Source organism: Drosophila ficusphila, unplaced genomic scaffold, assembly GCF_018152265.1.
Source record: "Drosophila ficusphila isolate 14025-0441.05 unplaced genomic scaffold, ASM1815226v1 contig_414, whole genome shotgun sequence".
NCBI lineage: Eukaryota > Metazoa > Arthropoda > Insecta > Diptera > Drosophilidae > Drosophila > Drosophila ficusphila.
Window position 1 is genome coordinate 19,222,871 of NW_025064328.1, and position 16,837 is coordinate 19,239,707.

General features: G+C 46.8%; 3 protein-coding genes across 3 annotated transcripts in view; all 3 read left to right on the forward strand.

Moving 5' to 3' along the window:
* LOC108094275 (AF4/FMR2 family member lilli) overlaps positions 1-16,837 on the forward strand; it is a 46,992-nt gene that overhangs the window by 25,346 nt on the left and 4,809 nt on the right. Inside the window, 8 exon segments of the mRNA XM_017194749.2 lie at positions 6,409-6,470; positions 7,716-7,789; positions 10,696-11,150; positions 11,215-11,472; positions 11,793-12,095; positions 12,759-12,873; positions 13,027-13,899; positions 14,369-16,027. Coding sequence (XP_017050238.2) covers positions 6,409-6,470; positions 7,716-7,789; positions 10,696-11,150; positions 11,215-11,472; positions 11,793-12,095; positions 12,759-12,873; positions 13,027-13,899; positions 14,369-16,027 — 3,799 coding nt within the window.
* LOC108094281 lies at positions 83-959 on the forward strand. Its single transcript, XM_017194775.2, has 3 exons — positions 83-358; positions 415-591; positions 662-959. Exons 1-3 carry the CDS (start codon positions 119-121, stop codon positions 839-841), a joined length of 597 nt encoding a protein of 198 aa, XP_017050264.1. The 5' UTR covers positions 83-118; the 3' UTR covers positions 842-959.
* Positions 1,387-2,247, forward strand: LOC108094283. The gene is given in 4 exon segments (XM_017194777.2): positions 1,387-1,402; positions 1,405-1,622; positions 1,688-1,864; positions 1,986-2,247. Coding segments are annotated over 4 exon segments (588 nt in total). The 3' UTR covers positions 2,163-2,247.

Below are 16,837 nucleotides of genomic sequence, written 5' to 3' on the forward strand. Positions count from 1 at the left end.
TGTACTTGTCCAACTTAATTTGTATACATATATTACAAACTCCGTTAAGCTAGTGTAATCCGTAATTGGACCGGTGCCAACTATATAAGGTTCGATATCGCATTTTTGGCTTAACACCATGTTGAGCATTCCGCTGCTTCTCGTCGTAATTCTGGCCAGTTCCTGGGCCGCAGACTACGAACTTCTGCTCGAGGACCCCGATGTTTTCGCACCCTGCACTGAGCCACCTCCAGGATCGATAGGTATTGACGAGGCTTTCAACTTGGACGGTCTGTCATTCAATCAGGACTCGGAAATTATACACATCTCTGAAAATATCACCACGATGTGGGATGTGCAGCCCGACGATCGTGTTTCCGTAAAATCAGTCTGCGTGAGGGAGATTCACTGCAACTTACGCTATTGCAATTTCAGGCCAGGTTCGTGGTGTTGCGCTTCAATCGCGGCAGCTGGGAACCGACCCTCTTCAGTATGGTCTCGCCGAACTTTTGCAAAGACATGTTCGACGAGAATCAGTCCTGGTTCAAATACTGGACCGTCCACTTTGCGAACCGCGAGGAGATCAAGGAAAAGTGCTTTACAACGCGTGGCGTGAGTCACCCCCGCAGTTGGGCTTTTCAAATTCAGACCCTGTCTCCTTCAACGAGGCTTCTCATTTCAGACCGTTATTAATCACAAGCCGTTCGACCTGCAACTGCGTCTAATGGGCGTCCGAGGGCCCACTTTGCAGGGGCGCTACAAGGCAGTGATCACCTTTGAGGCTTACGACGAGAGGGATGTTCCGCGAAAGAACTCCATATGCTTCGAAATCAGGGGAGAGGCTGAGAAGATAAATGACTAAGACTTTCAGGCTCTGTGGCAACCGGAAATCGATAGCTTAAAAATGTTTCTATCTTAAAAAAATACATTTTTTTTTTTTCATTTTTCGTTTTTAATAAAAATTATTTGCATAACTCTTATTTATTGGACTTTGTATTGAAACTACTAAAAGTTAATCTTTCAAAAAGGATTCTCAATTTTGGCTTTAGGTATAATCCAATAAGCAATGTTATTGGAGCCCAGTTTTTTCTACTTTTTTTTATATTTTAATATTCTAACTGATGTTCTATATGTAGCGAATTCAAAACGCTGTTTTTACGTGATGTAATCACCAATAACCAGGGCGCATATTGTAGTTCTCGATACTTACGAGCATTTTTTTTTTGATGGCCATTTTAGTCACAATGTCGGACAAGCAAGATGGTTGTAATTTTGTTGCATGTCGAGTGGATGGGCGATGACATCCCTAGATGGGAGATTGCTGTTGTTAGAAATTCTAAAAATTCCCACATGATTCGGCAGCTGCTATAAAGGTTCTGATCCCACATCATTGGGACTGAAACCATCATGAGAACTCTGATGTTGATCTTTTTGGCGTGAGCAGTTGCTGGTCCATGGACTACGAACTGCTTCTCGAGGATCCAGACATCCTTTCGCCCTGCCTTGATGCCCCGCCCGGATCGATCAACGCCCGCCAGGCAGCTAATTTCGACGACATTGACATCAGACTGGACTCTGAGGGGCTCCACGTGTCCGGCAACGCCACCTTGTTGTGGGATGTGGAGCCCACCGATCGAATCGCAGTAAACTCCCTCGCACCCACCGATTTTATTCGGAAACATATTCGCTCAATCTGACGTCCTTGCAGGCGAAGCTGGACCTTTTCCACTTCAATCGTGGCACGTGGGAACCTACTGTCTTCAGCATGGCCACGAGGGACTTCTGCTCCATAATGTACGACTCGAACCAGTACTGGTACAAGTATTGGACCGGCTTCATCACCAATCGCGAGGAGGTGGGAAAAAAGTGCCTCAAATCGCCCGGTGTGAGTGCAATTTGAATAATTCAATTCCCAATAGGACGGCAATGCAGAAACATTACTAACTGCAGAAAGGGATATTCAAAGCTAAAATTGTTTTGTAATAGTTCAACCTTTTCACTTTCAGACCGTGTTGGTACACGAGCCCTTTGATGTAAAACTTATTCTTATGAATTTTCGTGGACCGACTCTTCGAGGAAGGTATAAGTTTGTGATTTTGTTAAGCGCACTCGACGAAAAGAACGTACCGCGTCCCAATTCAATTTGCGTTGAAATCAGGGGAGAACCTTTAAAGTTAAAATAGTAAATGGAATGGATTTTTATAGGTTGAAATTTTATAAGATCCAGATAAAAATATTCGAAATATAGAGTATATTCTGTATAATATATATATAATTCCAGGCAAAATTAACTTTTAAAGCAAATTGCATTCATTTGAATTGGATTTTAAATATGTTTTCAAGTTTAATGGCATTTCTTGCGTGTTGTGCTTCTTTTGCGATTGGATCGTATGCGCAGTCCTTGTTTCGGTTCGTTTTGTTTTGTGGTTTGTGGCACGCGTTGTCGGCAACTCGAGTTCATACTGCGGTTTCCACATCTTGTGGCCGCGTGTTGCAAGTAACTTCTTGGGTTACGGCGGATGGCAGAACGAGAATGGGGGAAGGAGCAGGTATACCATACAACCATGTACCCATATACCATGTACCCGTCTAGCCAGGGAGTCGATGGTTTTGTTTTGGGGTCACGATTGGCATTGTTAGATGGGAGGTATGCAAATACGGACAAACCGTTGCTTATCGGATTACCCGATGATGATTGGCATAAGTTGGGATCGATTCAAATCGGGCCAATCGATTTGCCAATTTGCCAAGCGCTTTTCTGGGGATCTGCGAAAACTTTCGAGCGGAGGGATACCCTCGGAACACTTTCATTTCATATTCCCGCTGAATAATGAATAATTTTCTACTTTCTAAACCGAAAAGCCAGAAACAAAAACCGTCTTTAGGTGCAAATTAGCAGCGCACGACTTCGCTGCCTTCCCCCGGGCAATCCGCCCGAGTCAACATCTGGCCAAGACCGAAATTATGGCCGCGGGCTGCCATATACAGTACGTTAGATCTCATAGAAAATCAATCAGTGCGGACTTCTGCTTCGCAGGCTCTCGGATTTTGCATAAGAAACGGCTTTTTCTGGAGGCTCTGGCTGTGGCTCTGGCTGTGGCTTTGTGCTCGCCAACCCGAAATGTGAGCAATGTAGGACGCGGCGACGGGATGGCTCTGAACCCGTTTTGGCCAACTCCGCCTCTTTCTAGCTGCCGCTGGGAATCTTTGGGGCACCATCGAGCGGCGGCAACAAAATTGCGGCATGAATGGGGCTGCGAACCAGCTGAGGAGTCGGTTCGTGTGGGCCGCCTTTGTAGGCTATTGGAAAGATCAAGAGTTTATAGTGCCAGTGTGTGCATGGGTGTGGGTCTTCCCGTGCTTGTTGTGAACTTTTCCAGTTTGCAGCTCTGACTGGCATAAATTGTGGGTTTTTAGGTGTCTAGCTCACTGCCTGCCCGGCTAAGAGTTGGCCTGCCAAGATAAATGGATACACACGACGGAGACGCCTGGTGGTTGGTGGCCAGGTATCTGTGTACATGGATGCACCACGTACGTTGCACTCGCTGCTGGCTGGCTCCTCTGTGCACAGACTCGATTTCGATGTCTGCCACAAACTGGAAAGTGTTTTCAATACAACCACGTACTGGCGGGATCTACTTTGGGTACAAGTTTGGGTTTGGGTTCTCTCAACTCGGGGATTGGCGCACTTTAATCAAGTCTTACTGTGAACTCTGTATTCAATTTTTATACTTACACCTAAATTATTAAAAAATCCTCTCTTTTAAAAATATATATTATTTATTGTACAGGTAAAAGTTGTCAAGATTTGATTCAGCTCATGAAGTTGTTTCAGTAAAAACAGACTTAGTTGTTACGTTACCAGGAAAACTAAAGCTTATCTTCTTTTTCTTTCTTTACGATAACAAACCAGCCGACTCCTCTGCACCTTAGCTCTGTTCGCCCATTCATAAGGCGATACCCGAACTAAGATTAGGACCAGCTGAGCTCTCTCCCAACGCCAGCTTAAAATACAACTTTTCCGCCAACGCGAACGCGAATGGTTTGGGCCTGGTCAATGTAATGACAGCTTCGCGTGTTTGGCCCGCGAGTGGATTGCTGGAGTGTGGATTGCTGGCTTGGTGGCTTGGTGGCATGGTGGCAACGCTCTTCGACTACAAAATGTTCATTCACAAAAAGCCGACAAGCCGCAGCCCACGCAATCGAGCCGAGAACCGCTTATCAAGCTGTCGCTGGCGGTTGCTTGGTTTTCGCACACAAAAAATGGTTTTGCAACGAATAAACAAAAATAATTTGCATGTGGGCTGCGTTTCGAAGTCAAACGTGGTTCAATCATCGGAAGAATGAGCTTAGGAACTTGGGAAAATTTTGATATATTTCGGCCCATTCGAGTTCAATCTGTTTGCATGTTGTCTTAAATTTATTGATTTTCTTTCAAATTCCATGTCCCACGCAAAAAATTCGTGGAATGTTTTTAAGTTTTATAATGATGATATCACGATACACATTTAATGGAAAGCTAGTTATTAAATAAATAGGAATTTGTGTGAAAAGTTTGTTTTGAAAGTCAAATTGAAATGAACTCACTTTCTTAAGAACTAAGTGTTTCTGAAATGTTGCATGGTTGACCTTTTTCTGTTAGAAACTGAAGTATTCACTGGTTCTGTTTGCAAAACAATAGTTTTGGAAATCCAGTTTTCGAATTTTTCTGCATAATATTTATTTTATTTTGCATATTCTGTGAAAGGGGCCAGAGCCATTATCGCCGCTCAAATGCCACATTGAATACCATTTATGTGGGGGCTGACAACAGTTAAGGGTTTTTGTTGTGCCTCGCTGTTGCATGGGCAAAAATAAAAAAAAATTAAAAGCTTGCAGAAAATGGCCAAAAATCGATTTCCGTTCAACTTTTTGTTTGTGCTTCGCTGTGTTGGCTTTGTTTGTGTGTTTTCCGGCTTTATCGCTGCCATTGTTTCGTTCGTTTACCTCTGAGCCGGGCTGTTTATGCAATTGCCGTGGCCCAGACCCGGCTTCTTTTGGGCATTTTGCATTCAAATCGATTTTGCAATTGACATTTCGATGGCTTTTTTTATGTTGTGTTTGGCATTAATTTAGCCCGTTTGCAAAAAATCCGAAAGTGAAATGGAATTGATTTCAGTTGGCATTTCGCCTGCATGAATCTCTCTGGATGGCTGGGTACGAATTAAGTTTCGGATTCGGGTGAGCTGGTCAGGTCAGTAAATCGGAACACTTTGTGTCTTCACTGAGACGCCTCCCACTGGAGTTTCCATCGCTCTCTCCGCCTCTGGCTTTTGCTTTCAATGTCATTTGTTGTGTAATTGAAGCATTATTATGGGCAATACCGAACCAAAACAAAGCGAAAAACTTGTTTTCGCTTTTATTTACCATTTGCGCTTCTTTATTTGCCATTACTTCTCTTTAAAAAAAGAGGCACACATAAAATCTTTAGCTGCCTTTTACGGCCGGCTCTTAGCAATCAGCTGCCGTTCGGCCAACGTGACACTGATACTTGGCCAGAAGCCAGCGGCGACTCTTTGTGGTCTTGTCCAAATAAGTCGGCTGGACAGGATTATGTGAGAAAACCCGTGTGGGAGCTCTTCAGCTTGTTTATTGGCTCACACTCTGACTAAATATCCGCTCCCAAATGGGCTTACCACATTTTCCTGAATTTGGGAAGAGGTGGTTGGTGGTTGGTGGCAAACTGGTTGTGGACGAAAGTCTTTAATAAAAGCCTGGCCAATTCCCTTCTCCCATGATTAGCTTCGTTTCTCTTTATCGAATTTTGCCATATTGAGATGCAAATTGCATTAATCAAAATTGCCTCTGGATAAGGTAAATAGTTTAATTAAAACAAACCCCCAAGAGGGATACTGTGGAGCTGCCATATGGATGGATATGCCCCACTTTGATTACATTAAATGTGTCTCTCAATTTGCGAATCCATTCATGTCATGTTGGGTTATTTACTCATTGAATTTGCACAATATTTTTTTGCTTTTCTTTTGGGTTTAATGAAATGCGCAGACAACAAAAGTCAAATTCAATTAAATTAAATCCGGTGAAAATGACTATGACGATATGAACTTTGAACTTTTGTGCTGAGAACTGAAACTTTAAGAACGCCACAGGGGATTTTCTTCAACCATCAATTTTCAATGGGTTTCCCGAATGGGGGAAAAGGAAAAACCCATTTTATGTTACACGTACGCCCCATTTGTCCTTTTATTTGTCATCCGAATGTAATTTTCGCACAGACGAGAAGTTGGTTTATTGCATTCCTTGACTTCGAGCAGTCCCTATTGATTTTTCTTGGGATTTTGCTTACGTAAGAAACAGTTGTAATTCAGTTGTGATTGTTTGTTTGTTGGCCAAGTTACTCAACTAATTTATTATTTTCTTCCATTGCAGAATACTTCACCACTGTGGGAGGATTTTGTAGCTAAGGCCGGAAAACTGCACACATGCTTGAGGTAAGCTTATTTTGGGTCCAAATAGGTTTCTCCATTCAACGAACTTAATTGTCGGTCTTCAAAGAGATTTCCACAGCGGCGAAAAAAACAACTGCAGTTGCAAAACTTTAGAACGAGAACATGCGAATGGATAAACAAACTTTTCGTTTACCTCAGTTTGCTTTTATATTCTTGCCACTTCCCACACACACACTCACATACATACATACACACTGTCACACACACAGGGGCACATTGTGTCTATGATTATTTTTGTGCTCTTTCTGCTGTTGCTTTAGTTGCTAAATTTGTTGTTGTTGTTGTTGTTGTTTGGCGGAGACCACCGACACCGTCTTCGCGTTTCTTTTTATTTTATTTTCCCTGCTGTTGTGTTTCATGCTCAGTCTTGGCCCAAATTTGCTTTCGACGAGGGTCCGTCCCCGCAGCCATGTCTGGGCAGAAGCACTCTATATGGCCGCCATATAGCGGCAGCATTAATCATCGCCCCGAATCCTGTTGTCCGAGTTGAAATCACCTCGCCGAGTTGCCAAAACTCGCTCCGAGTGCTTGCCCACTGCGCTTGACCCACATCTTGACCAGGTCCGCGCAAAGGTGAGGACGCTCTTAGCCACTTGAGCGGATCAAGACCCCGCAGACGGGATTCCACCTCCCCTAAAGCATACTCTCTCCAGGGTGTCGATATGTATATTATCACCAAAAACTTAAAGAATCTTCAAAAGATTATAAAAAGTTATAGTATACAGTAATTTATGTATTTACAATAATTTATGGATTACATAAAGAAACACATTCACTTTCAGGCATTTCATGATTTTTCAAAAAGTTTTTGAACACAAAGTTATATATTTTCCTAGTTAAATAGGGTTTTCGTTTAAACAGAAATATTAACGTAAAATATATTTGATTTATGAACATAAGAAAATAAATTAACTAGATTGCTTAGATCCTTGTTTATTTTACTTTAAATGTTTTTTGTTTAAAAATAGTATAATATGTAGTTATAAAGCCGAACTCTCTGCACAGTAACTTGTACAAGTAACTTGGTTAAAACTGACCAAAGTTAAAGGGTATTTCAATCTCTGGTACTTGAAGATTGTTTGTCTTTTGCAGTGTCTCTCTGCAGTTGTGTCGTCTAATTGAAATGTCGCCCACGGGCAATTGAAAAAGATGTTTATTAAATGTAGCCGTCTGCCTGGGCGAATAGTAATAATAATGATGTTGTTCTCTGCTCTTCTCCGTCCACAGGGCCGCCATCCAGGCCATCGCCGCCTATTTGGATGCCTTCCAAAAGATAGCCGATGCGGCGACCAATTCAAGAGGTAAGTTCAATTCGTGGATTGTCTGGGTTGGCTGCCTGCCCCCCATAAATACCCGGGGTTCCCCTCCCCCGAGGCTCTCCATCGAACTGTATCTGTGTATTTCCCCGGCTCATTATTCATGCGGCTGCTCACAGTTGGCGGCGGTCATCGATCTGATTTTTTACACATTCACGCTTTCGGTGTTTACGTTGTTGATTTTCCCCTAGCTGTTCTGTCTGGGCTCACGCACTTCGCTATTTATACTTATTTATTGGCTGCCTTGCGTCGCACTCATCGAGTGCCCCATTATGCAATGTCCGACGTCCGATTCTCACAGTCCACCTCGCTCGGGACGGGAAATGCGAAAATTGCCAGATATTCGTCAGATACTCGCTGCGAAGAGGGAGAGCTTTGATCGGACAATGTCGTATTTAGCACAAGATGTGACTGTTGACATTTTGCATTTGTCATGCTTAAGTTGCAGTTGCATTTCTCAGAGTGAAAAATCTAGGCTCACTCAATTCGAACGAGGCGAGTCACAGTCTTGTGACCGAGTAGAAGGGTGTCTCCCATAAGCGAATTTCGCCCTGGAAAACGCTGGAGAAGAAGCTTGTAAAGAACACTACCGTGTTGTCCGGAGTACAAAATAAAAGTGAATCTTTATTACAAAGTGATTAGAGAAAATATATGTGTGTTCGTCAGAGTTCTGGCATGTTGGCGGTTTGTTGTTGTCCATCAGCACTAGGGTTGCCGGGTCTGCTGTTATTCTGTGGCCAGTGACAGGGGTATGTTAACTATGGCATGTTAACTCCGGGTCCGCTGTTATCATGTGGTCAGTGAGAGGGGTATGTTAACTGGCGCAGAGTGTTCGAAAAGTAGGGAATCTCTTACATTCACTTATTGGCAATCAAAGGGGAACAGTGGTTTATGACTGAAAGATAAAAATGTTTGAATGCTCACTACGGTTTATCATAAATCCGCATTAAAAACTCGTTAAGTAATGAAGTAATAATATTCACAAGCATGCAATTTGGAAATAACACTCGGGCATGCAATTCCTTTTTCATAGGGTTTCATGGTGGAAAGTAGCATGTGTAACTTCATTTCGAAGATAAATGTTGAAAATTTCCTTTATAATTTGTTATGCATTAATTCAGGCATTCAAAAGTAAGCAGAGCTTAGTTATTCACTGCTAAATTCCTTCCTCTCTCGCCAATAACACTAAAATATGCAGTTTATCCATGCTGGAAAGCAAATCAATTGAGCCACTGATGAATACACTACTGTGTTCAAACCGGCTTTATTCAGATAAGCTTCCGAATTCCTATTTACGGCAACTGGAGGATTGCAAGACTCAACTTTTTCAATCATCTTCAGCGGAGCTCTGCATTAGCATATATTGATCGAGTCCCGTTCTGAGCACTTGCCACTTTTCGCGCCCCTTTGTGGCCTTTACAAAAGTCTGGTGCTAAGTGCATATCCTCGTAATTCCTGCCATTAGTTAGCCACCCCTTTTGGCACTGCGAACCGGGTGCCCTGGTGCTTTGCACTTGCTAAATGGTTTCATTAGTCTTAGTGGTTACTTGGCTTAGTTCGGTCAAGCATCGGCACAAGTGTCAATTCTCCTTTTCGTGTCACCCCGAACGAGGGTGGAACGCAACTCGAGATTCTCGATTCTCGATTCTCGATTCGCACTTGCCACATGGCCATCGTGAGGGATCTGCATAAGGTGGTGGATTTGGGGCTGGGCACCCTGCTAATTGCCATTCAATTAGGTGGGATTTGGAGCAAGTGGCTCTCGGAGCGGCCAGTCAAAGCGGAATCAATAAGCTGCTGCCTATTTGGCAGATAATTGCATATTAAAAGAGGACTCGCAACCGAAGGCAGTCCGAGATAATCGGGCCGGCTGTCACTTTGCGTTGATATGCAGAAACATTTGCAGTTGCAGAAGCAGTAGCAGGAGCAGGAGCTGTGGCAGTGGCAGTGGCAGTGGCAGTTAGCCTGACCAGTTTTCCCGGATCCCAGTTCGGATCCATCTCTGGCATGGCATAATGGGCACACACGGGACTCGCTGCCGAAGGAGGAAAACTGGAGTCCCGCCGAATCGTGTCGCATGCAATGTCTGCTGCGCCTCCAAATCGAAACGACAGCCCATGGCGTGCGATTGTTGCAGCATGCTCTAAACATTTCCGCTGCCAGCTTTTCCCCCTTTCCCATTTCCACTCCCCGCGGAGGTTCCCCTCCAGTAATTTAATTTGGCAACTGTTTAATATTGCATGCTTACTGGCTTGAGCAGATCCGCCGGACTGTTTCATGCCTTCACTTCGGCTTGGTTACCTATGATGCATTCTAGTTTCTGACAATCGTTGACCATCAGGAAGGACGAATTTCTGTTCGCTATGGACATACATTATATGTTTATTGACCTAATTGGTTGGCTTAAAAAAAAACTCATGAAAAACAATGCGCATTTTCGAAGTAGGGCAAACTCTGAAGTTATTTCAAATAAATTACCCAAACTAAAAACTAAAGTTAAATTTTAAGTTTTACTAGTCTTGGGCCATGAAGATCGATTCTGAGGTCCTAGATTCTTTTGGTATAGGGCTTTGCTAAGAAATATTCTTCATAGATTTAGTGTTTATAAAGCTGAATTCAGAAGAATTAAATAAAGATGAAATTCCTTTCCTTTCCTTTCACAACGATTAACTAAAATACATTCTCACAGTATTAGAATTCTTAGATTGTGGAAGAAACCAACCCTAAATAAGATTTATTAGGACACGGTTTAGGCAAATGACAACCTCCAGAAAAGTGAATAACTAACAAATGCTTTTTAATGCAGGTCCAGCTACTTGGAATTGTAGATGACTGACTTCCACTTAAGAAGGGTTTTATTTAACTGATTCTAATGCATTCTCCGATTGCAGGCGCATCCAAGGAGATCGGGACCGCGCTGACCCGCGTCTGCCTGCGCCACAAGGCGGTGGAGACGCGGCTGAAGACCTTCACCAGCGCCATCATGGATTGCCTGGTGCAGCCGCTGCAGGACAGGATCGAGGACTGGAAGCGCACGGTGGCCACCATCGACAAGGACCATGCCAAAGAGTACAAGCGCTGCCGCAGCGAGCTGAAGAAGCGCTCCAGCGACACGCTGCGCCTGCAGAAGAAGGCGCGCAAGGGGCAGACCGACGGCCTTCAGTCCCTGATGGACTCGCACATGCAGGACGTCACCCTGCGCCGGGCCGAGCTGGAGGAGGTGGAGAAGAAGTCCCTGCGGGCGGCCATGGTGGAGGAGCGGCTGCGCTACTGCAGCTTCGTCCACATGCTGCAGCCGGTGGTGCACGAGGAGTGCGAGGTCATGTCCGAGTTGGGTCATCTTCAGGTGCGCTTTACTATTCAGAATGCTAGTTGAATATAATCTAAAATACGTAAAATACTTTTAACAGGAGGCCATGCAATCGATTGCCCTGGTGACCAAGGAGCCCAGTGTCCTGCCGCAGGCCTCCGAGGAGCTCATCCACGACGCCAAGGCCAGCATTAATTTGTACCCCGAGTCGCCGGGCGGAGGATCCGGGTCGCAGGGCGGCGGCTGCTCCAACTCGCTGGGATCGCGGAAGAGCTCCGTCTGCTCCATCAGCAGCATGAACAGCAGCGGCTCCAGCAACTCCCCTGGCCACCACCACTATCCGCGCTCCCTGTCGCAGGTGCGTCGCATCCGGGGATCCGGGGATCCCTCCTCGACCTCGACCCCCATCAATCCGCTTTCGGCATTGTGGCGTCCGCTCATTTATCGGTTTTCATCAACGATATTTTGTGTTTTGTTTTCGTTTCTTTAGTTTGTAACGCCCGCAATTCGCTTGAAACCTGGTGAATCCAGTGATAGTGGCTTTTGCTCATCGCCAGCTCTAACAACACAGGTTTTCATTTGTTTTTCTTCCGTTCGATTTACCAAATTATGAATCCTTTTGTGTTTCAATCTGCTGTGGGTGTACCTTACTAACATCACTCCCTTATTCCTGTCCAGACTTCGAATGCAACGAATCAGACGGCGAATGTCTCCACCTGGCCCCCACATTCCCAGGACGTGGTCGACACCCTGCCTCCGACCGCTGACCGTCCGCACACCATTTCGACGGCCTACGAGAAGGGTCACCAGCGTCCGCCGCTGACCGTCTACACGTTCCAGAACCCGGAGACCATTCACGAGTCGAACAGCTGCCTGAACAACGGATCCGCCGCCTCCAATGGCCAGCCGTCCTCCGGACAGGCCACTCCGGCCACCCAGAAGTCTCCGGCAGCCTCTCTCAGTCGGCCACCTTTGCCAGTTGTAAGTATTATGTGGCTAGTCCATACCATTAATACGAAACTATTTTTAAATAAGAGTGGAGGGGTTTTTGTATTTGAATATAGTTACATTTAAATAAGCTTTTACACGAGCTCACCAAAAAAATTGTATTTTAATTTGTTTAATTTGCATAATGTAATTGTCTACTTAATTGTTTTGTTTGAGTTTAAAAATTAGTTTCATTAATAGCAGTTCGATTATGAGATAGCTCTCTGACTATTTATTCGTGAAAGCAAACATTTAAAGACAAAATTAAGCATAATAGTTTTGAAAAGCAGTTCTAAATCAGTTCTAAATAACATAAAACTCGTTAGGAAGAAGGTTAAATAAATAATAAATAACTTTGGGGTAAAAAGTACTACTGTTAGTTGTTGAAATAGACGGAGGACCGACTATTGTCTTTTTACATGCTTCTAAGTTGTCTCTCTCGTCCTGTTGGCCATGGCACTCGGCATAGAAGCCAGCCCACGTGGTGAGTATCCCGGCGGAAGAGCTCCCCCTCCGTTCGTAGATCCAAAAGCGCGCTCATCTGCATGCGCCCCGCTAGACCACCGACAACTAGGTCCCCTAAGTCGCCTCATCATTGAATCCAAAAATGCACATTACTGCGATTGTGACTAACCAGTGCCATCCATCCCCTTTCAGCGCTGCTCGTCGCTGGAGCGACCGCTCTCGGCGCAGAGCAACCACCGCCAGGGAAGCGGGAGCAACCTGCTGCAGCGCCAGTGCCCCTCTCCGATTCCGGCTCATATCACGAAAGGTGAGTCCCCCAACGCCCAAGCCCCTCCTCGTCCACGTCCACGTGCAGCTTGTCTCCGTGTATTTGTGTGCACGCTTGCCTAGGCTAATCCCATCAGTCTTACTAATTCCGTGTCCACCCGCATGTCCCGCTAACATCATCCGCACACCACAGAGCTGTCCGCAGCGCATCACGCACAGCAGCAGCAGCAGCAGCAAACGGCCCAGACGCCGCCCACCTACGTGAACATGTCCGAGCTGGCCACCATGGCGGCCATGAAGCTGACCAACCAGCAGCAGCAGCAGCAGCTGCAGCAACAGAAGGCCTCGCCACCGCCTCTGCAGCAGCAGAGTTCGATCGACTCGACGGGGTCGCAGCACTCGAACGACTCCTCCGGCTCGCACCAGCTGCTCCACCACCAGCATCCGCATCAGCAGCAGCACCACCAGCAGCAGCAGCAGCCGAATCACCACTCAGCCACTGCCACACGCTCCCATTCCATATCCTCGACGGCCTCGTCACTGCACTCGCATCCGTCGATCGACTCCACCGTCGCTTGCGGCTCGCTGGTGGGCCAGCCGAACCACAGCACCAGCACAAACACGAATACGAACACCACCACCACCTCGCCGTCCAGTGGCAGCTCGACGCCACAGAACCATTACTCGCCCCTGCTAACCAACTCCCCCACGTCCACCGCCGCAGGTACTCCCAGCGGGAGCAGTCTGGGCCAAGGCTCCGCCCTCGGGTTCGTCTACCAGGTCAGCTCGCCGACGCCGCCCTCCAGCGAGGTGCTCAAGATCACCGAGCAGGCGGTGCAGGGCGCTGGGCAGGATCATCAGGGGCAGGCCAACGGCGGCGCCGAGGAGACGGACGAGCGCTCGCGCGCCTCCGTGCTGCAGAAGGCCTCCATGTTCGAGAAGGCAGCGGCGGCGGCAGCCGTTTCGCCTCCTGCTCCCATCCAGATCCCTGCGGCAGCAGCAGCAGCATCTTCTCCAGCTTCTGGGGGCGGAGGACGTCGCTCCGAGGCGGAGCAGCAGGAAATGGGTAAGTAGCATCGGTGATAAGCAGCAGGATCCTTGCACAAGTTGAGTGTGTCTATGATCCTGGCACATCCTGCCCACCCAGCACCAAAGAGCACTTTGAACATGAGACTCCCCGCCTCCACTTTATTGCGCCCTGTGCCCATTTTTATTTACAATTGACAAACATCGTGAATATTTTTTAACCCCAAATCTTCTTTTTTTTTTTTGTTTTCCCTCCCTTTTTTCTCTACAATTTTTGGTTTGTCGTGTGCGAACGCAACGACAACTGCACAAAAAAAAAACAACTGAAACCATTATTTTCCGTTTGGTTTTGACGTTCATGTTCACCCTACCCAAAATCTCTGCCATCTGTAAACTATTATTCACCAAACGACCAAATGCACAACAACAACAATACCAACAACAACCAACACCATCTCCAACAATCAATACCAATCAATCAACTATGAACCATGAAACTGATCTAACAGACAAGTCTTTCGAAGATTCAATACAAGCACTAAATAATTTAATTGGCGAACTAGACTCGTTCCAACGCGAGATCGATGAGGGCAAGGGCAAGCCGATGGTCGCTAGCATCGGCAGCAACAACAACAACATTGCCAACACTACAACGACGACGGCGACGAACAGCAGCAGCGACAACAACAACCCGCCCGCCTGCAGCAGCAGCAACAACATCAGCAACATCGAGCCGTGCGCCATCAGCAACCAGACGAACTCGAGCGGCTGCGGAACGGACATATCGGACACCACGTCCGACGAGCTCGCCGGCGAGGATGAGGACGCCGCCAGGCGGCGGGACCGGGACCGGGATCGGGATCGGGACCTCCTGGGCGCCAGCGATTCGGAGCTGAGTCGCTGCTATGTGAGCGAGACGAGTTCGCTGACCGGTGGCCTGACGGCCGGCGGCTACGAGAACCCCACCTTCGCGCACTTCGTGGCCAGCGCGAACCGGGAGGACGCCGTGTCCCTGGCCTCGGACAGCGTCTGCCTGGGCCAGCCACGGCACGCCTACGTGGACACGTGCAGCGACAGCGGGAGTGCCGTGGTGGTGATCTACGACCACCAGATCCCCAACACGCCGGACATCGAGTTCGTGAAGCAGAACTCGGAGATCGTGGTGCTGCGCACCAAGGATCCGCAGCCGAACGCGCTGCAGCTGCACGAGATGCGCGAGCTGCAGCAGCTGCCGGCCAACCTGGCCGCCTCGCCGGACTCCTCGCCGGACTCGGCCACCGGGCGAGCGCCGCCGACAGCAACTGTGGCGCCCGCCAAGCAGCGACTCTCCTCGTTTCGCGCCACCAGCGAGCAGCAGCTGCAGCTCCTCGGACGGGGCAGCCCGCAAAGAGGTAAAGCATCCACTGAGCAGGCGACACAGAGCCGCACTCCCCTGGACCAGCACTCCCCACAGCCCCAGCAGCAGCAGCAGGAGCCAGTAGAGCATGCTGGGCCACTGCGGCGACAGCTGCCGCCCAAGCCCACCAGCTTGAGTATTTTCAATGGGCCCGCTCCCAGTGCGGGCGACAGGCCGCTGGTGCCCCGAAAGTCCGACTTTAAGGCCGATCTAGATGCGAAAATACGCAGGCAAAAGCTGAAGGTTAAGCAGCAACTGCAGCAGCAGCAGCAACAGCCGCAGCAACAGCAGCAGCAAGCACCACAAGAACAGCAACACTCACCACAGTCGCCCCCAACCAGAAACTGTAATGTCACTAATAAACCAGCCGCCAATGTTACTGCATCTGCATCTGCATCCGCATCCGCATCCAACGACCCGCATCCGAACCAAAATCATAGAATGCCAAACCAAAATCAGACTGCCACATCCAATCACAAGCAATGCAAGACGCCCGCACCAATGGCATTGTCACCGTCATCACCTCGCGGCCATCTGCCTTTGCCATTGCCATCGTCATCGTCATTACCATCACCTCAGCCCTCAGCCACCTCATCACTATCATCGAATGCTCCGCCATCGAAGTTGCCCGCCAGTGACCATCCATTCGTGTGCTCCAATGCCCCGCCACCAGCCAACCCCCATCATCATGCCAATGGTGTTCCCAATGCCACTGCCACTGCCAAAGTCAATCCTAAGCCGTGCATTACGCCCCGGCCGGCCTCGTTGTCGGGTTCGTTTGATTTCGATTTGATTTTTGATTTGTTTGGGTTCCTTTGGTTTTTGGTTCTTCCACTTCTCGAGATGGTTTCGCTTTGAGACTTGATTTTTAATCGCTTTCTAGTTTGCTTTGATTTATAAGTGCTATGTTCTTGCATATAAAATGATAATGCAGTAAATGGATATTGTCAGAATGTTTATTGATCCTTCAATTCCATCTAGTATTTAAATTGATTGCCGTTCATGAACAACACGTTAGGTGTGTGCACTAGTCACAAAAGTTTATCCGCTTACATTCCCTATTTAAACATTATAATGCTTGAGCGACAAGTTTTCTCACTTGTGTATGATACTATTCCCCTTGATACCATTTAAGAAATTTTATGATTCGTTTTTAAATTAATTGTATTAAAATCGTAAATGATTTTCTTTAAAACCAGAATGATGCATCCTAACGCTTCTTAAATTTTAAATGCAAGTTCATAAAGACATCGGCTTGCCGAAGCTTACTTCTCTTCTCGTTTTTGGTTTCTTCTTGACTGTATATTATTTGCTTCACCTACCGCTTTAAGTTCGATGTGATAACTTTCCTGCAACTGGAGTTGGATTTTCGCACCAAGTTCTAATCTCATACGATCATAAACCACATGTCACAATCAAAAAAAACAAAATAATATATTAAAAACTGCACGCTACTGCCACTAACTGCCAAATGCTTAGGCAATAATGAGAATCGAATAGTTCTGTGTTCGAAATTTGCATACTGGGGTTTCATTGCTTGAATCAATCAATCAGGGGAAACTCCATTCCGTCATGAACTGTT

Excerpts from the sequence above, each read along its gene's own strand:
- LOC108094281 (XM_017194775.2), top strand. The coding sequence starts at position 119 with ATGTTGAGCATTCCGCTGCTTCTCGTCGTAATTCTGGCCAGTTCCTGG. Across the intron at positions 359-414 it reads AGCCCGACGATCGTGTTTCC|GCCAGGTTCGTGGTGTTGCG; the intron begins GTAAAATCAGTC and ends TTGCAATTTCAG. Across the intron at positions 592-661 it reads AGTGCTTTACAACGCGTGGC|ACCGTTATTAATCACAAGCC; the intron begins GTGAGTCACCCC and ends TTCTCATTTCAG.